At 40.0% G+C, this 10,228-nt stretch overlaps 1 protein-coding gene across 1 annotated transcript; it reads left to right on the top strand.

Moving 5' to 3' along the window:
* Positions 1-609: 609 nt before the first annotated feature.
* STC1 (stanniocalcin 1) lies at positions 610-9,234 on the top strand. The gene is made up of 4 exons (XM_077260836.1): positions 610-755; positions 4,431-4,573; positions 6,306-6,517; positions 6,705-9,234. Exons 1-4 carry the CDS (start codon positions 635-637, stop codon positions 6,973-6,975), a joined length of 747 nt encoding a protein of 248 aa, XP_077116951.1. The 5' UTR covers positions 610-634; the 3' UTR covers positions 6,976-9,234.
* Positions 9,235-10,228: the final 994 nt, after the last annotated feature.

Raw genomic sequence — 10,228 nt, 5'->3', positions numbered from 1 at the left:
GTGGGTTTCCTCCGGGTTCTCAGGTTTCCTCCGAAACTCCAAAGACCATACTGATCGGGAATTTATATCATGGTCCCCAATGGGGACAGCGATGATAATGTCTGTAAAGCGCTGTAGAATATGTTGACATGTTGACAGTATATAAGCAAGCATAATTAACAATAATAATAATTAATATTATAATTCCCTAAAGTAACAATATTCCCTTAATCATCTCATGAATTGGTAAATATCATCAGCAATGGAAATGTCAGAGCATTTCCAAGAAGTTTCAAAAAAATTAAACCAAGAACCCATAACGTGAGATGGGTCTATGTGGCATAGGGGGGCATCACTGGCATTAGTAGGGCACTGTCTCACCCTGAAATCCGAAGCATATCCCCGGTCTCCCAGTGAAACACTTCGTATGATAGAGAAGGAAGGTGTCTTGTTCAATCAGGTGGTCAATATTTCCTGGAAAACTTGTGGTGGGGGTTTAAAATATTTTTTAATGAATGGGTTTGTGCCGTGATTGGTGACTGGAGGAAGACTGCGGATTGGCTGCTGATGCATGGTGCAGATATGTGTAGTGTATAAAATGTGGCAGATGTGATTCATCATCCTGCAGGAAGGGTCTGAGCTGACTGAGTGGAGAATGAATCTGAAGAGCAACCTCCTCCTTCTGCTGCTGGTCAGTCTGTGCTCTGCCTATGATGATGAAGAGCTGGAAGACTCAGTGCTGGTGAGGAAAAGCAGAGGAGCATCACAGAGCTCAGGTAAGGGGCACATTACAGGGAAATGGGCATCACAGAGCTCAGGTAAGGGGCACATTACAGGGAAATGGGCATCACAGAGCTCAGGTAAGGGGCACATTACAGGGAAATGGGCATCACAGAGCTCAGGAAAGGGGCACAATGCAGGGAAATGGGCATCACAGAGCTCAGGTAAGGGGCACAATGCAGGGAAATGGGCATCACAGAGCTCAGGTAAGGGGCACATTACAGGGAAATGGGCATCACAGAGCTCAGGTAAGGGGCACAATGCAGGGAAATGGGCATCACAGAGCTCAGGTAAGGGGCACAATGCAGGGAAATGGGCATCACAGAGCTCAGGTAAGGGGCACATTACAGGGAAATGGGCATCACAGAGCTCAGGTAAGGGGCACAATGCAGGGAAATGGGCATCACAGAGCTCAGGTAAGGGGCACAATGCAGGGAAATGGGCATCACAGAGCTCAGGAAAGGGGCACAATGCAGGGAAATGGGCATCACAGAGCTCAGGAAAGGGGCACATTACAGGGAAATTGGCATCACAGAGCTCAGGAAAGGGGCACATTACAGGGAAATTGGCATTACAGAGCTCAGGAAAGGGGCACATTACAGGGAAAGGGGCATAACGGAGCTCAGGTAAGGGGCACATTACAGGGAAATGGGCATCACAGAGCTCAGGAAAGGGCACATTACAGGGAAAGGGGCATAACGGAGCTTAGGTAAGGGGCACATTACAGGGAAAGGGGCATAACGGAGCTCAGGTAAGGGGCACATTACAGGGAAAGGGGCATAACGGAGCTCAGGTAAGGGGCACATTACAGGGAAAGGGGCATAACGGAGCTCAGGTAAGGGGCACATTACAGGGAAAGGGGCATAACGGAGCTCAGGTAAGGGGTACACAGCAGGGAAATGAGCATCACAGAGCTCAGGTAAAGGGCACAGTGCAGGGAAATGGGCATCACAGAGCTCAGGTAAGGGGCACACTGCAGGAAGATGAGCATCACAGAGCTCAGGTAAGGGGCACAATGCAGGGAAATGGGCATCACAGAGCTCAGGTAAGGGGCACTCCGCAGGGCAATGGGCATCACAGAGCTCAGGAAAGGGGCACATTACAGGGAAATAAAGCTCAAGAAAGGGGCACATTACAGGGAAATGGGCATCACAGAGCTCAGCAAAGGGGTACACTGCAGGAAGATGGGCATCATACTGCTCAGGTAAGGGGTACACTGCTGGGAAATGGGCATCAGAGAGCTCATGAAATGGGCACAATGCAGGGAAATGGGCATCACAGAGCTCAGGAAAGGGGTACACTGCAGGTAATGGGCATCTCAGAGCTCAGGTAACACAATTTACTCTTTGCTCTGCTAGGTCTGTTGTATGTAGAAGTGGAAATTACAGAATAGAAGTACTGCGATTACTATAATATAATGTTCATAAAATAATGTATTACATTAAATGATTTTATTTTGCCATGAATGTGGAAATGCAGCTATTTCGTTGTGGGTCTACAAATCCCTGCAAGTCATTACTGTTGGAGACTGGGAAGACATGCCTGGACTTGTAGTTCTACAGCAGATGTGGGGGAACACATCACCTCCTCATTTTACCCTGAGTATTGTACTCTACATACAGATGCTGTAGTGTTGAATTTGTCATCTGAGACTGTTCCACCTTCTGCTGGATCATAGTTACTAACTTTTCAGTACATCAGGGATATTCTGGAAAGGGGAACAAAAAGTGGCGCACAATTTGGGTGGCATGTTGCACAAACATGCATTTTTTTAAGTCATTTCTTTTGTCAGCTTTATTTTTGCGCTGATGGGTTTTGAACCAGTGTTTCATGAATTGCAACAAATTCAAAGATGCTTTTTTTTTTATTCTTTTGCCTTTTTTTGCGCCTTTTGTAGAATAAAAAGTTGCACATTCCATTCGATAAGCTTGAAAATGTTGCACATTAGCCCTCAACTGCTAAAAAATTAGACATTTTATACAGCACTAGAGCGCTGGAGAACAATTGTAGAAACATTTTGCACAATTTAGAAATATCATAAAATTATGAATTAGAGTAAAATATTTGAATAACCAAAACCACGGCAATAATGCTGAACAAAAAAAAGACAAAAAAAAACAAGTAAAATTAACTTAAAGACAACCTTTAACCAAATTTTTCATGTTGAACTAAACCCGGAATAGGAACTTTTTGTTTACTTCTTTAAATTTCTTCCCTCCATTGCTGAGATATTAGCAATCAAAGTATTTGGCACCTAATCAGTTAAGTTCAAGTAGGTCTTATCAGAGAGTTTTCACTGGGGGCGTGATGCTGATTAATCATAAGCAGGCAGCAACACTCAAAGGAAAGAATAACATGCCCCATTACAGCTTAGAGCAGTTTTTTTCTAATACAGATTAGATATTAGAAAAAACTTTTTAACAGTGAGAGTGATCAATGCGTGGAACAGGCTGCCACGAGAGGTGGTGAGTTCTCCTTCAATGGAGTCTTCAAACAGAGGCTGGACAGACATCTGTCTGAGATGGTTTCATGAATACTGTGTTGGACACGATGACCCTTGAGGTCCCTTCCAACTCTAACATTCTATGATTCTATGAGATATAAGGCATGCGAGAAAAAAATTGCCTGCCGTATGGACCATCATTATGGATACATTACAATTCTGTAGCATGGGAAACTGTAAATGGTCCTGTAAGAGATTAATAGCTGCTGAGTAAAAAAAAAATGATTGTTATACACTGTGTGTTTTTTAGTGTTTCCAAATTTTCATTATCATCAATCCCTCACTATGGCCCCCTCCTCACACTCTGCTCTGAGCAAATTTTTACATTTTGTTCCATTTTATGAAGATTTATATATTTTTATTTTTTCTCGTTTTCTGGACAGGTATATTTTTATAATCTGGTCACACCTGAATTTTTCGTTATTTTGTAAACTGTTTAATTGGCCATTGGACCCACTATACACGCTGCATATGAGATTTTTAGTAACTGTGAGCAGCTGTTGTAGTGATGATATAGGTATATCTTACTAATGAGGGGAAGAGTGTTAGACATTAAGTTGTTTTTGTGATTTTTTTTAGCTTCTACTAAAGAAGACCTATCTGTAGGTCAAAAGTGGCAATTCTTTATTCCTGCTGCTCCCTTGAGTATTCCTTTTTTTCCAGAGATGTGGGACTTGTTATTTAATGCTAATTTTGAGGGTCTTTATTTAGGGGCTGTGGCTCCAAGGGCAATTATAAAAAAACAGCCTAAAACATGTCCCCAAAGTATTCTGTGAGCCAAGCCCCCTTGTAAAGAACATAAAAATTAGCGCTAAGTAAAAAGGTTAAAAAAAAAGAAAAATAAAGCAAAAAACAAAAACATAATACTTAGAGGAACAGCGGGAACAAAACATGTCCACTTTTGATCTGCTGATACTTCCACTTTAATGCAGATCACGTGTTTGACTTGGATATTAAAAAGTCTAAGAATATCTTTTTTTCTTTTCAATGTTCTTTTTATTGATTTTCATTGAAGAACAGATGTACAAACATGTATAAAATACAAAAAAAAAGAGAACAGTCTAAGAATATCTAAAAGGGTGATAACTTTCCATAGACACAGCATGTGAAACACTTCTTAAAATACCGTAGTTTTTTTTTAACATGAATTTTGCTGTTTCCCATATAGTAGAAATTGTTCGTTGCCTAAATGGAGCTTTGACAGTCGGCTGTGGAGCCTTCGCCTGTCTAGAGAATACAACGTGTGACACTGAAGGACTCTATGACATCTGCAAGTCCTTCTTGTTCAATGCTGCTAAATTTGATACCCAGGTAGAGACCCTTGAACTTTCACACATTGCATGTATTATACTTATTTGTTGTTTTTTTCTGGTATTAATTTCTTAATTATTTGTTCATCATCATTTGTTTATTGTATAGTACATTATACTTGACTTTAAAATGGCTTGTTGAATACTTTGGAATTGATGACCGACCCAAGGACAGGTCATTAACCTCATGTCAGTGGGGTCCGACACCTGTCACCCCTCACTGATCAGCTGTTATGAGTTCTGATAGACAGATGAACAGAATAGCTCCATACACTGTGTAGTAGCAGCTAAGCTCCTATTGAATTGGATAGCGTATTGGACCCCAACCAATCTGATATTGATGATCTATCTTAAAAGGGGTTCTCCAAGACTGTAATAATATGGCCACCATGACATAATACAAATGGCAGCCTGTCCTTGTATTGTGTCAGGATGGGCTGCAATCTGAGGTAACACAGTTCCCTGGACCTGAGCCTCAACTGACAGAGGAGCTGTATCATAACCACACATACTGGTGAGCTGCCAGAATAACATCTGTGGCAGAAGAAATGAATCTTTTCAGCTGGGCACAGAGGTCTGAGGCTGAAAAAAAATCCTTTGTGCTCAGTCAGAAGAAGAGAAGATTTATTTCTTCTCTTGTCATAGCCCTTCTTTCGCAGCTTACCAATGTGTCTGCTTACGATAAAGCACCTCAGTCAGTTAAGGCACAGGTCTTGGAGAACCCCTTTAAGGATAGGTTATAAGTGTCAAAGAAATGGACAACCTAACCCCTTTAAGATTAAAGATTGTGATAAGTGTTAGATAACACATTGAACATATCTAGGCTGGCCTTTGACAGTGGCTTATCTTCCCTAAAAACAAAGGATTGGACATATGGAAATTCAACATACCTGATAGAGAATTTTTTGAAACTCAAATTTTCCAGCTTTGCTGTATAGTCCCAGGAAATTTGATTTGTGCCATATCAATTCACTAATTGCCCTTAAAAGATGTATATGATAGTCTGACGTCTACTAGAACCGTAGCCAACCCCTTTCAAGCTCTCTAACTCAAGAACAGCCTAAGACGTGTCAAAGTAGCCTAAAAATATATGGCAATGAGTAAACAGATGGTAATTGTTCTTCACTGCTTGCTGTCACTCACTATCTGTACAGTTTATTCAATGTTTTATGACTTTCTCTCCCTTTCTCAGTGACTAAGCTAAGACGTCTCACTATCCAGATTCACCACTAAATGTCTTCTGCATTTCCTTCTTCTGCTTTTATAGAGGCTTTGATAGTCTCTTCTGATTGGCTGTGCTGTACCATGTGATATGATGAACACATTGAATGGTTGACCAGTCCCACCAAAATCTGTGGGTTCCACCAATGTTAGTGAACTGCACATTGCAAGATTGTTAATAGATTCCACAAAATTATCAGGTTTCACCATTTTTTGATGTGTATGACAACTTAGGCTATTTATGCAAATTGTCTCTTCAGAGAGGAAGAGAGCTAGAACTCTAGTGCCACCTATAATAGGTGGCACTAGAGTTCTAGCTCTCTTCCTCTCTGAAGAGACAATTTGCATAGTTAGCATATTACCCAGAGGAGCATTGCGGCTTTAAGTCTCCTCATCTCGGCATGCTTAGCATGTCGATCTCCGCAAGGAGAAACGATTTTTCTTGGATGATAACTTGGGGTAATGTAAGGAACAGATATTGCAAATCTACAGATGTTATTTTATTCTCTCAGGGTAAGGTGTTCGTGAAGGAAAGCCTGAAGTGCATAGTTGGTGGCATTACCTCAAAGGTGTTTCTGGCTATCAGAAGATGTTCCAATCTCCAACGAATGATCGCTGAGGTACAGGAGGACTGTTACTCTAAGCTTGAGCTCTGCAATATCGCCCGTCACAATGTAGAGGCAATATCCGATGTTGTGCATCTACCACAGCATTTTTCTAACAAGTGAGTCTCCCTTTGACACTTATTCTGTTTCTACGTGTACAAGAGACAGCAAATCATGAAGATTCTAGAGGTGGAGGTTCACTTTTGGCAAATGGCTTATCCATAGTCTTTCTAAATTGTATAGTCCTTTTATGAATGTTTGCACTGTGTTCTCAGTCTTATAAATGGTCTCCTCCTTCTCTTCCAGATATTATAACAAACTTTTGGGTAATCTTTTGGAGTGTGATGAAAGGACAGTCACCACCGTGAGAAACAACCTCATGGATCAGATTGGACCTAATCTAGCGACTCTGTTTAAAACCCTTCAAGGTGACAAGTGTTCACAAACTCAACCCAAAGTAGACTTTAACCGCAAAAGAAATGTTGACCCACAGAAACTTAGAGTGTATCTCCATAGTTTCAGAAATGAAAACCTTGGAAAGCTCTCTTCTACCCAAGTCTCCACAGAGGATGATTAGCTCTCACTAAGCTTTGGTATGGATGACCTTGACCAGAAAACGCATTGCTGTAACTCAAGTAGAACATTTCATTTTTTTTTGTTTTGCTGAGTAGCCGATTATTAGCTTTACCCAACTTTTTAATTAAATATTATTTATAATGACCTCCTCTAGTATAGAGACTTCTGACTCTTTGTTTTAGGTTGCATTTCTTATCTGCCATTGTTGATGGGTATGTCATTTTGGTTTCTTAATAATAATGGTCTAAGGGATAACGTAATAAAAATTAACATTTTTCTACCCAAAACCTGGTGCTACAGACTTGGCGTGACCTAAGATTGCAATATCAAAATAATGACATTGACCACATCAAAATGATCACTGAATCATCCTCTTCTCTCCAGTTGTCAAAAAGGTTTCCCAAGAATATAAAAAAATGTTGATTGGATTGGTGGACTATGTGGAAAATTAATACAGTTTTTCATAGATTTACTTTAAATGGGTCCAACTTTGGGGGACAATTTTTATTCCTAAATGCATGCATTTGGAGCTAAGAATCATTTTTGTTTCATTAAAAAGGTTAAATGGTGCCGGCTTTCCTTTTCTTTTAGTCTCCGTTTCATTAAAAACTTTGCACCGTTAGGCTTTGACAGGCTTTTTGTTTCCCTGCACATTCAACTTTGATGTGGTCTCTGGTCATAAATCAGCTGAGAGATGGTCAGAAAAAGACAGATGAAAGAGTAACAAAGCCCTTTTTAGGCAATCAGAAGGAGCTCAGAGACATATGATATTATGTTTGTGAATATGGAAGAATGGGCAGATAGCAAACCAATCCATGTTCAAGTACTTGGCTTAGTCAGTCTTAGCAACAAAGGCTCCAAAACGAAGATTTCATAGGGTTTCGAGGAAAACATAGCACAGCATGCCACACTATTTTTCTAATACAATGCCAGATGCTGTGTCAAAACCATAAAGAAAAGGATGGATGCCATCATGAGACAGTTGGATCTATCAGGTGCCATTGGGGTCCGTCATGAGATTGATCCAGCACCTATGACTGAAGAGAAAACTGAATATATTAATGCAGAAGCCAACTCAATGCTCCTGAGAAAAATGAAAGTAGAAGTAAACAGACTCTGAAATCAGGGTCTGAAGCTCTTATCGCTCTTCTCCTGATCTGCTGAACAATCTTCTAAACAGAGATATCACCACATCAAAGTTCAACTTTGAATTGGTCATAGATCATCTTAGAAGATTGTCCAAGGAAAGAAAGATAAGGATTACAGACCCTGCCATCAGAAGAAGCTCACTGACAGTATCACTGCTTACTTATTCTGAAGCCAGCTATGTAGTGTGATACATAGACGCTGTCAAAACCAAGCAGTCCAAAATGATTAATTAAACCATATGGAAAAAAATATTCTTAGCTAATAATACGTCACTCAGCATATGGGAAAGTATTATATGGATGGTACAAACCAACGGGAACTTAAAAGAATACTAATGCAAAGTATACTGGCTTGTATGTCCTTATAACATATTCTATGGTGGCTTTACGGTATGTACTTTTTTTTCCCATGCAGTTAGTAATAATGAGTTCTCTAGTGGAAACTATTCTAAGAGTTTTGGAGTTTTTTGTTTACTGAAGCTGTTTTGAAGAGTTTTTCAAACATTTTTGCTGAATTCTTATTCCTAAAGTGTTTTTTTGCAGCCTTTTCAGTGCCTAGTTTGGAGCATGTTCTATCAGAAGATGCATCAAAGAAGTAACCCGCACTTTCATTTCTGAAACCAGTCACTTTTACGAACCTATGAACAGCAAATCATTTGACAATAGAAATGAATTTGAAAAGTCTGTCCTAAAACTCCTAAAACAAACTGTGTGCACATACTCTAAGAAACTCCTTCAGAATTCTCATTCGTTGTGTAGTTTTTCCAATCTATTCCGGAACTTCCATGACAATGTTTTATTAATCTTGGGATCTTGGAAAAGGCAAGGACATGTTAATACCCTGCCTAGATCAGGCACATTCATCTGTAGTCAGTTTTCTCTGTATTTGCAAAGGGCCGCACCAAAATCGTTAACAAAGTTGACAATTGCGTCACCATAATCTCATGAGTATAAATCTGCAGGCAGGTTGGTTGCTGCTGTTATGGTATTCATTTATCTATTGGGAAATAGTGGATTTTATCGTTGTAAAGTTGTGAATGTGTCTATGGATGTATATTGTCTTCTTATTTTAAATACATTTGGCCATGTCTCAATAAAGATATCTATTGACATAAATCGTCTTCTCCGTGGTTAAATCTATCCTTTTTGTGTGGCTTAAAGAACAAGTAGAATACACGGAACACTATGTGTTGTGGCTGAGGGCAGGTGTGGGCGTGTAACTTCGGTCCGAGTGTGATTCGAGAACATTGGATCGCTTTTTGACCAATATTAGTCTGTACGGCCGTGCACATTTCAGATTTTTTCCTTGCTGAGAGTCGGTCTGGGGAAAAATTTGCCTGCCCAAATTTGATCCGATATTTGGATCGCACTCAGCCATGCACGTCAATGACTCAATGGAAAATATCGGACTGCACTCGGATGACTGACAGAGGGGAGAAGACGGAGAATTTTTTTCTCCCTTTTCTCTACATCCGAGAGAATCGGATCACACTATGATCACACTCTGACCAGAGTTTGATCAGAGTGTAATTTATATGATCGGCCCAATTCTCTCAGATGAGAGAAACTACGATCTTTTTACCCTGCCCTAATACTGATATCCCCACGTAGCTTCTTTAATGAAAGAGGAGCTATCAGTTCTCATGGCATGTCTGTCTTCAGTAAGTAAATGTATTCCCAATGAAATAAACATTCTGGAGTATGTTCCCCTAGAGCTCTACATTGTGCTGTTCCTCCTTTATTGTTTCTAGAAATTCATGAATAAATTGACAACTGGGTGCTATCGTTTGGGGTGGACATGCCTGCCCAGTCTGTCAGCGTCCAATCAGTGATGACAATACCAGACTTTGTAGGGAACACCCAATTGTACATTTATTCATACACGCCCAGGAGGAATATCAGAGAAATGGCACAATTCAGATATCTAAGAAAAGATGCATAAAGATTTATTTTATGGAGAACACAAGTATTTACTAAAAATAGAAGTTAAAAGAGCCACTAAATCCACTTTTAGTTTTGTATAAAAGTGTTGTTGAGATTTTGGTTAAGTTCACACGATGAGTTTTTGGTCAGTTTTTGAGACTTCGTATCTTCGATGAGCAAAAA

This window comes from Ranitomeya variabilis, chromosome 5 (genome assembly GCF_051348905.1).
Source record: "Ranitomeya variabilis isolate aRanVar5 chromosome 5, aRanVar5.hap1, whole genome shotgun sequence".
In the NCBI taxonomy this organism is placed as follows: Eukaryota; Metazoa; Chordata; class Amphibia; order Anura; family Dendrobatidae; genus Ranitomeya; species Ranitomeya variabilis.
The sequence above is the reverse complement of the archived record's forward strand: the minus strand, read 5'-3'. Positions and strand labels throughout refer to the sequence as shown.

What these genes read in the sequence shown, in the direction of transcription:
- STC1 (XM_077260836.1), top strand. Translation starts at nt 635, where the DNA reads ATGAATCTGAAGAGCAACCTCCTCCTTCTGCTGCTGGTCAGTCTGTGC. An exon ending in AGGAGCATCACAGAGCTCAG is followed by an intron (nt 756 to 4,430) that starts GTAAGGGGCACA and finishes TTTCCCATATAG; the next exon opens with TAGAAATTGTTCGTTGCCTA. An exon ending in CTGCTAAATTTGATACCCAG is followed by an intron (nt 4,574 to 6,305) that starts GTAGAGACCCTT and finishes TTATTCTCTCAG; the next exon opens with GGTAAGGTGTTCGTGAAGGA.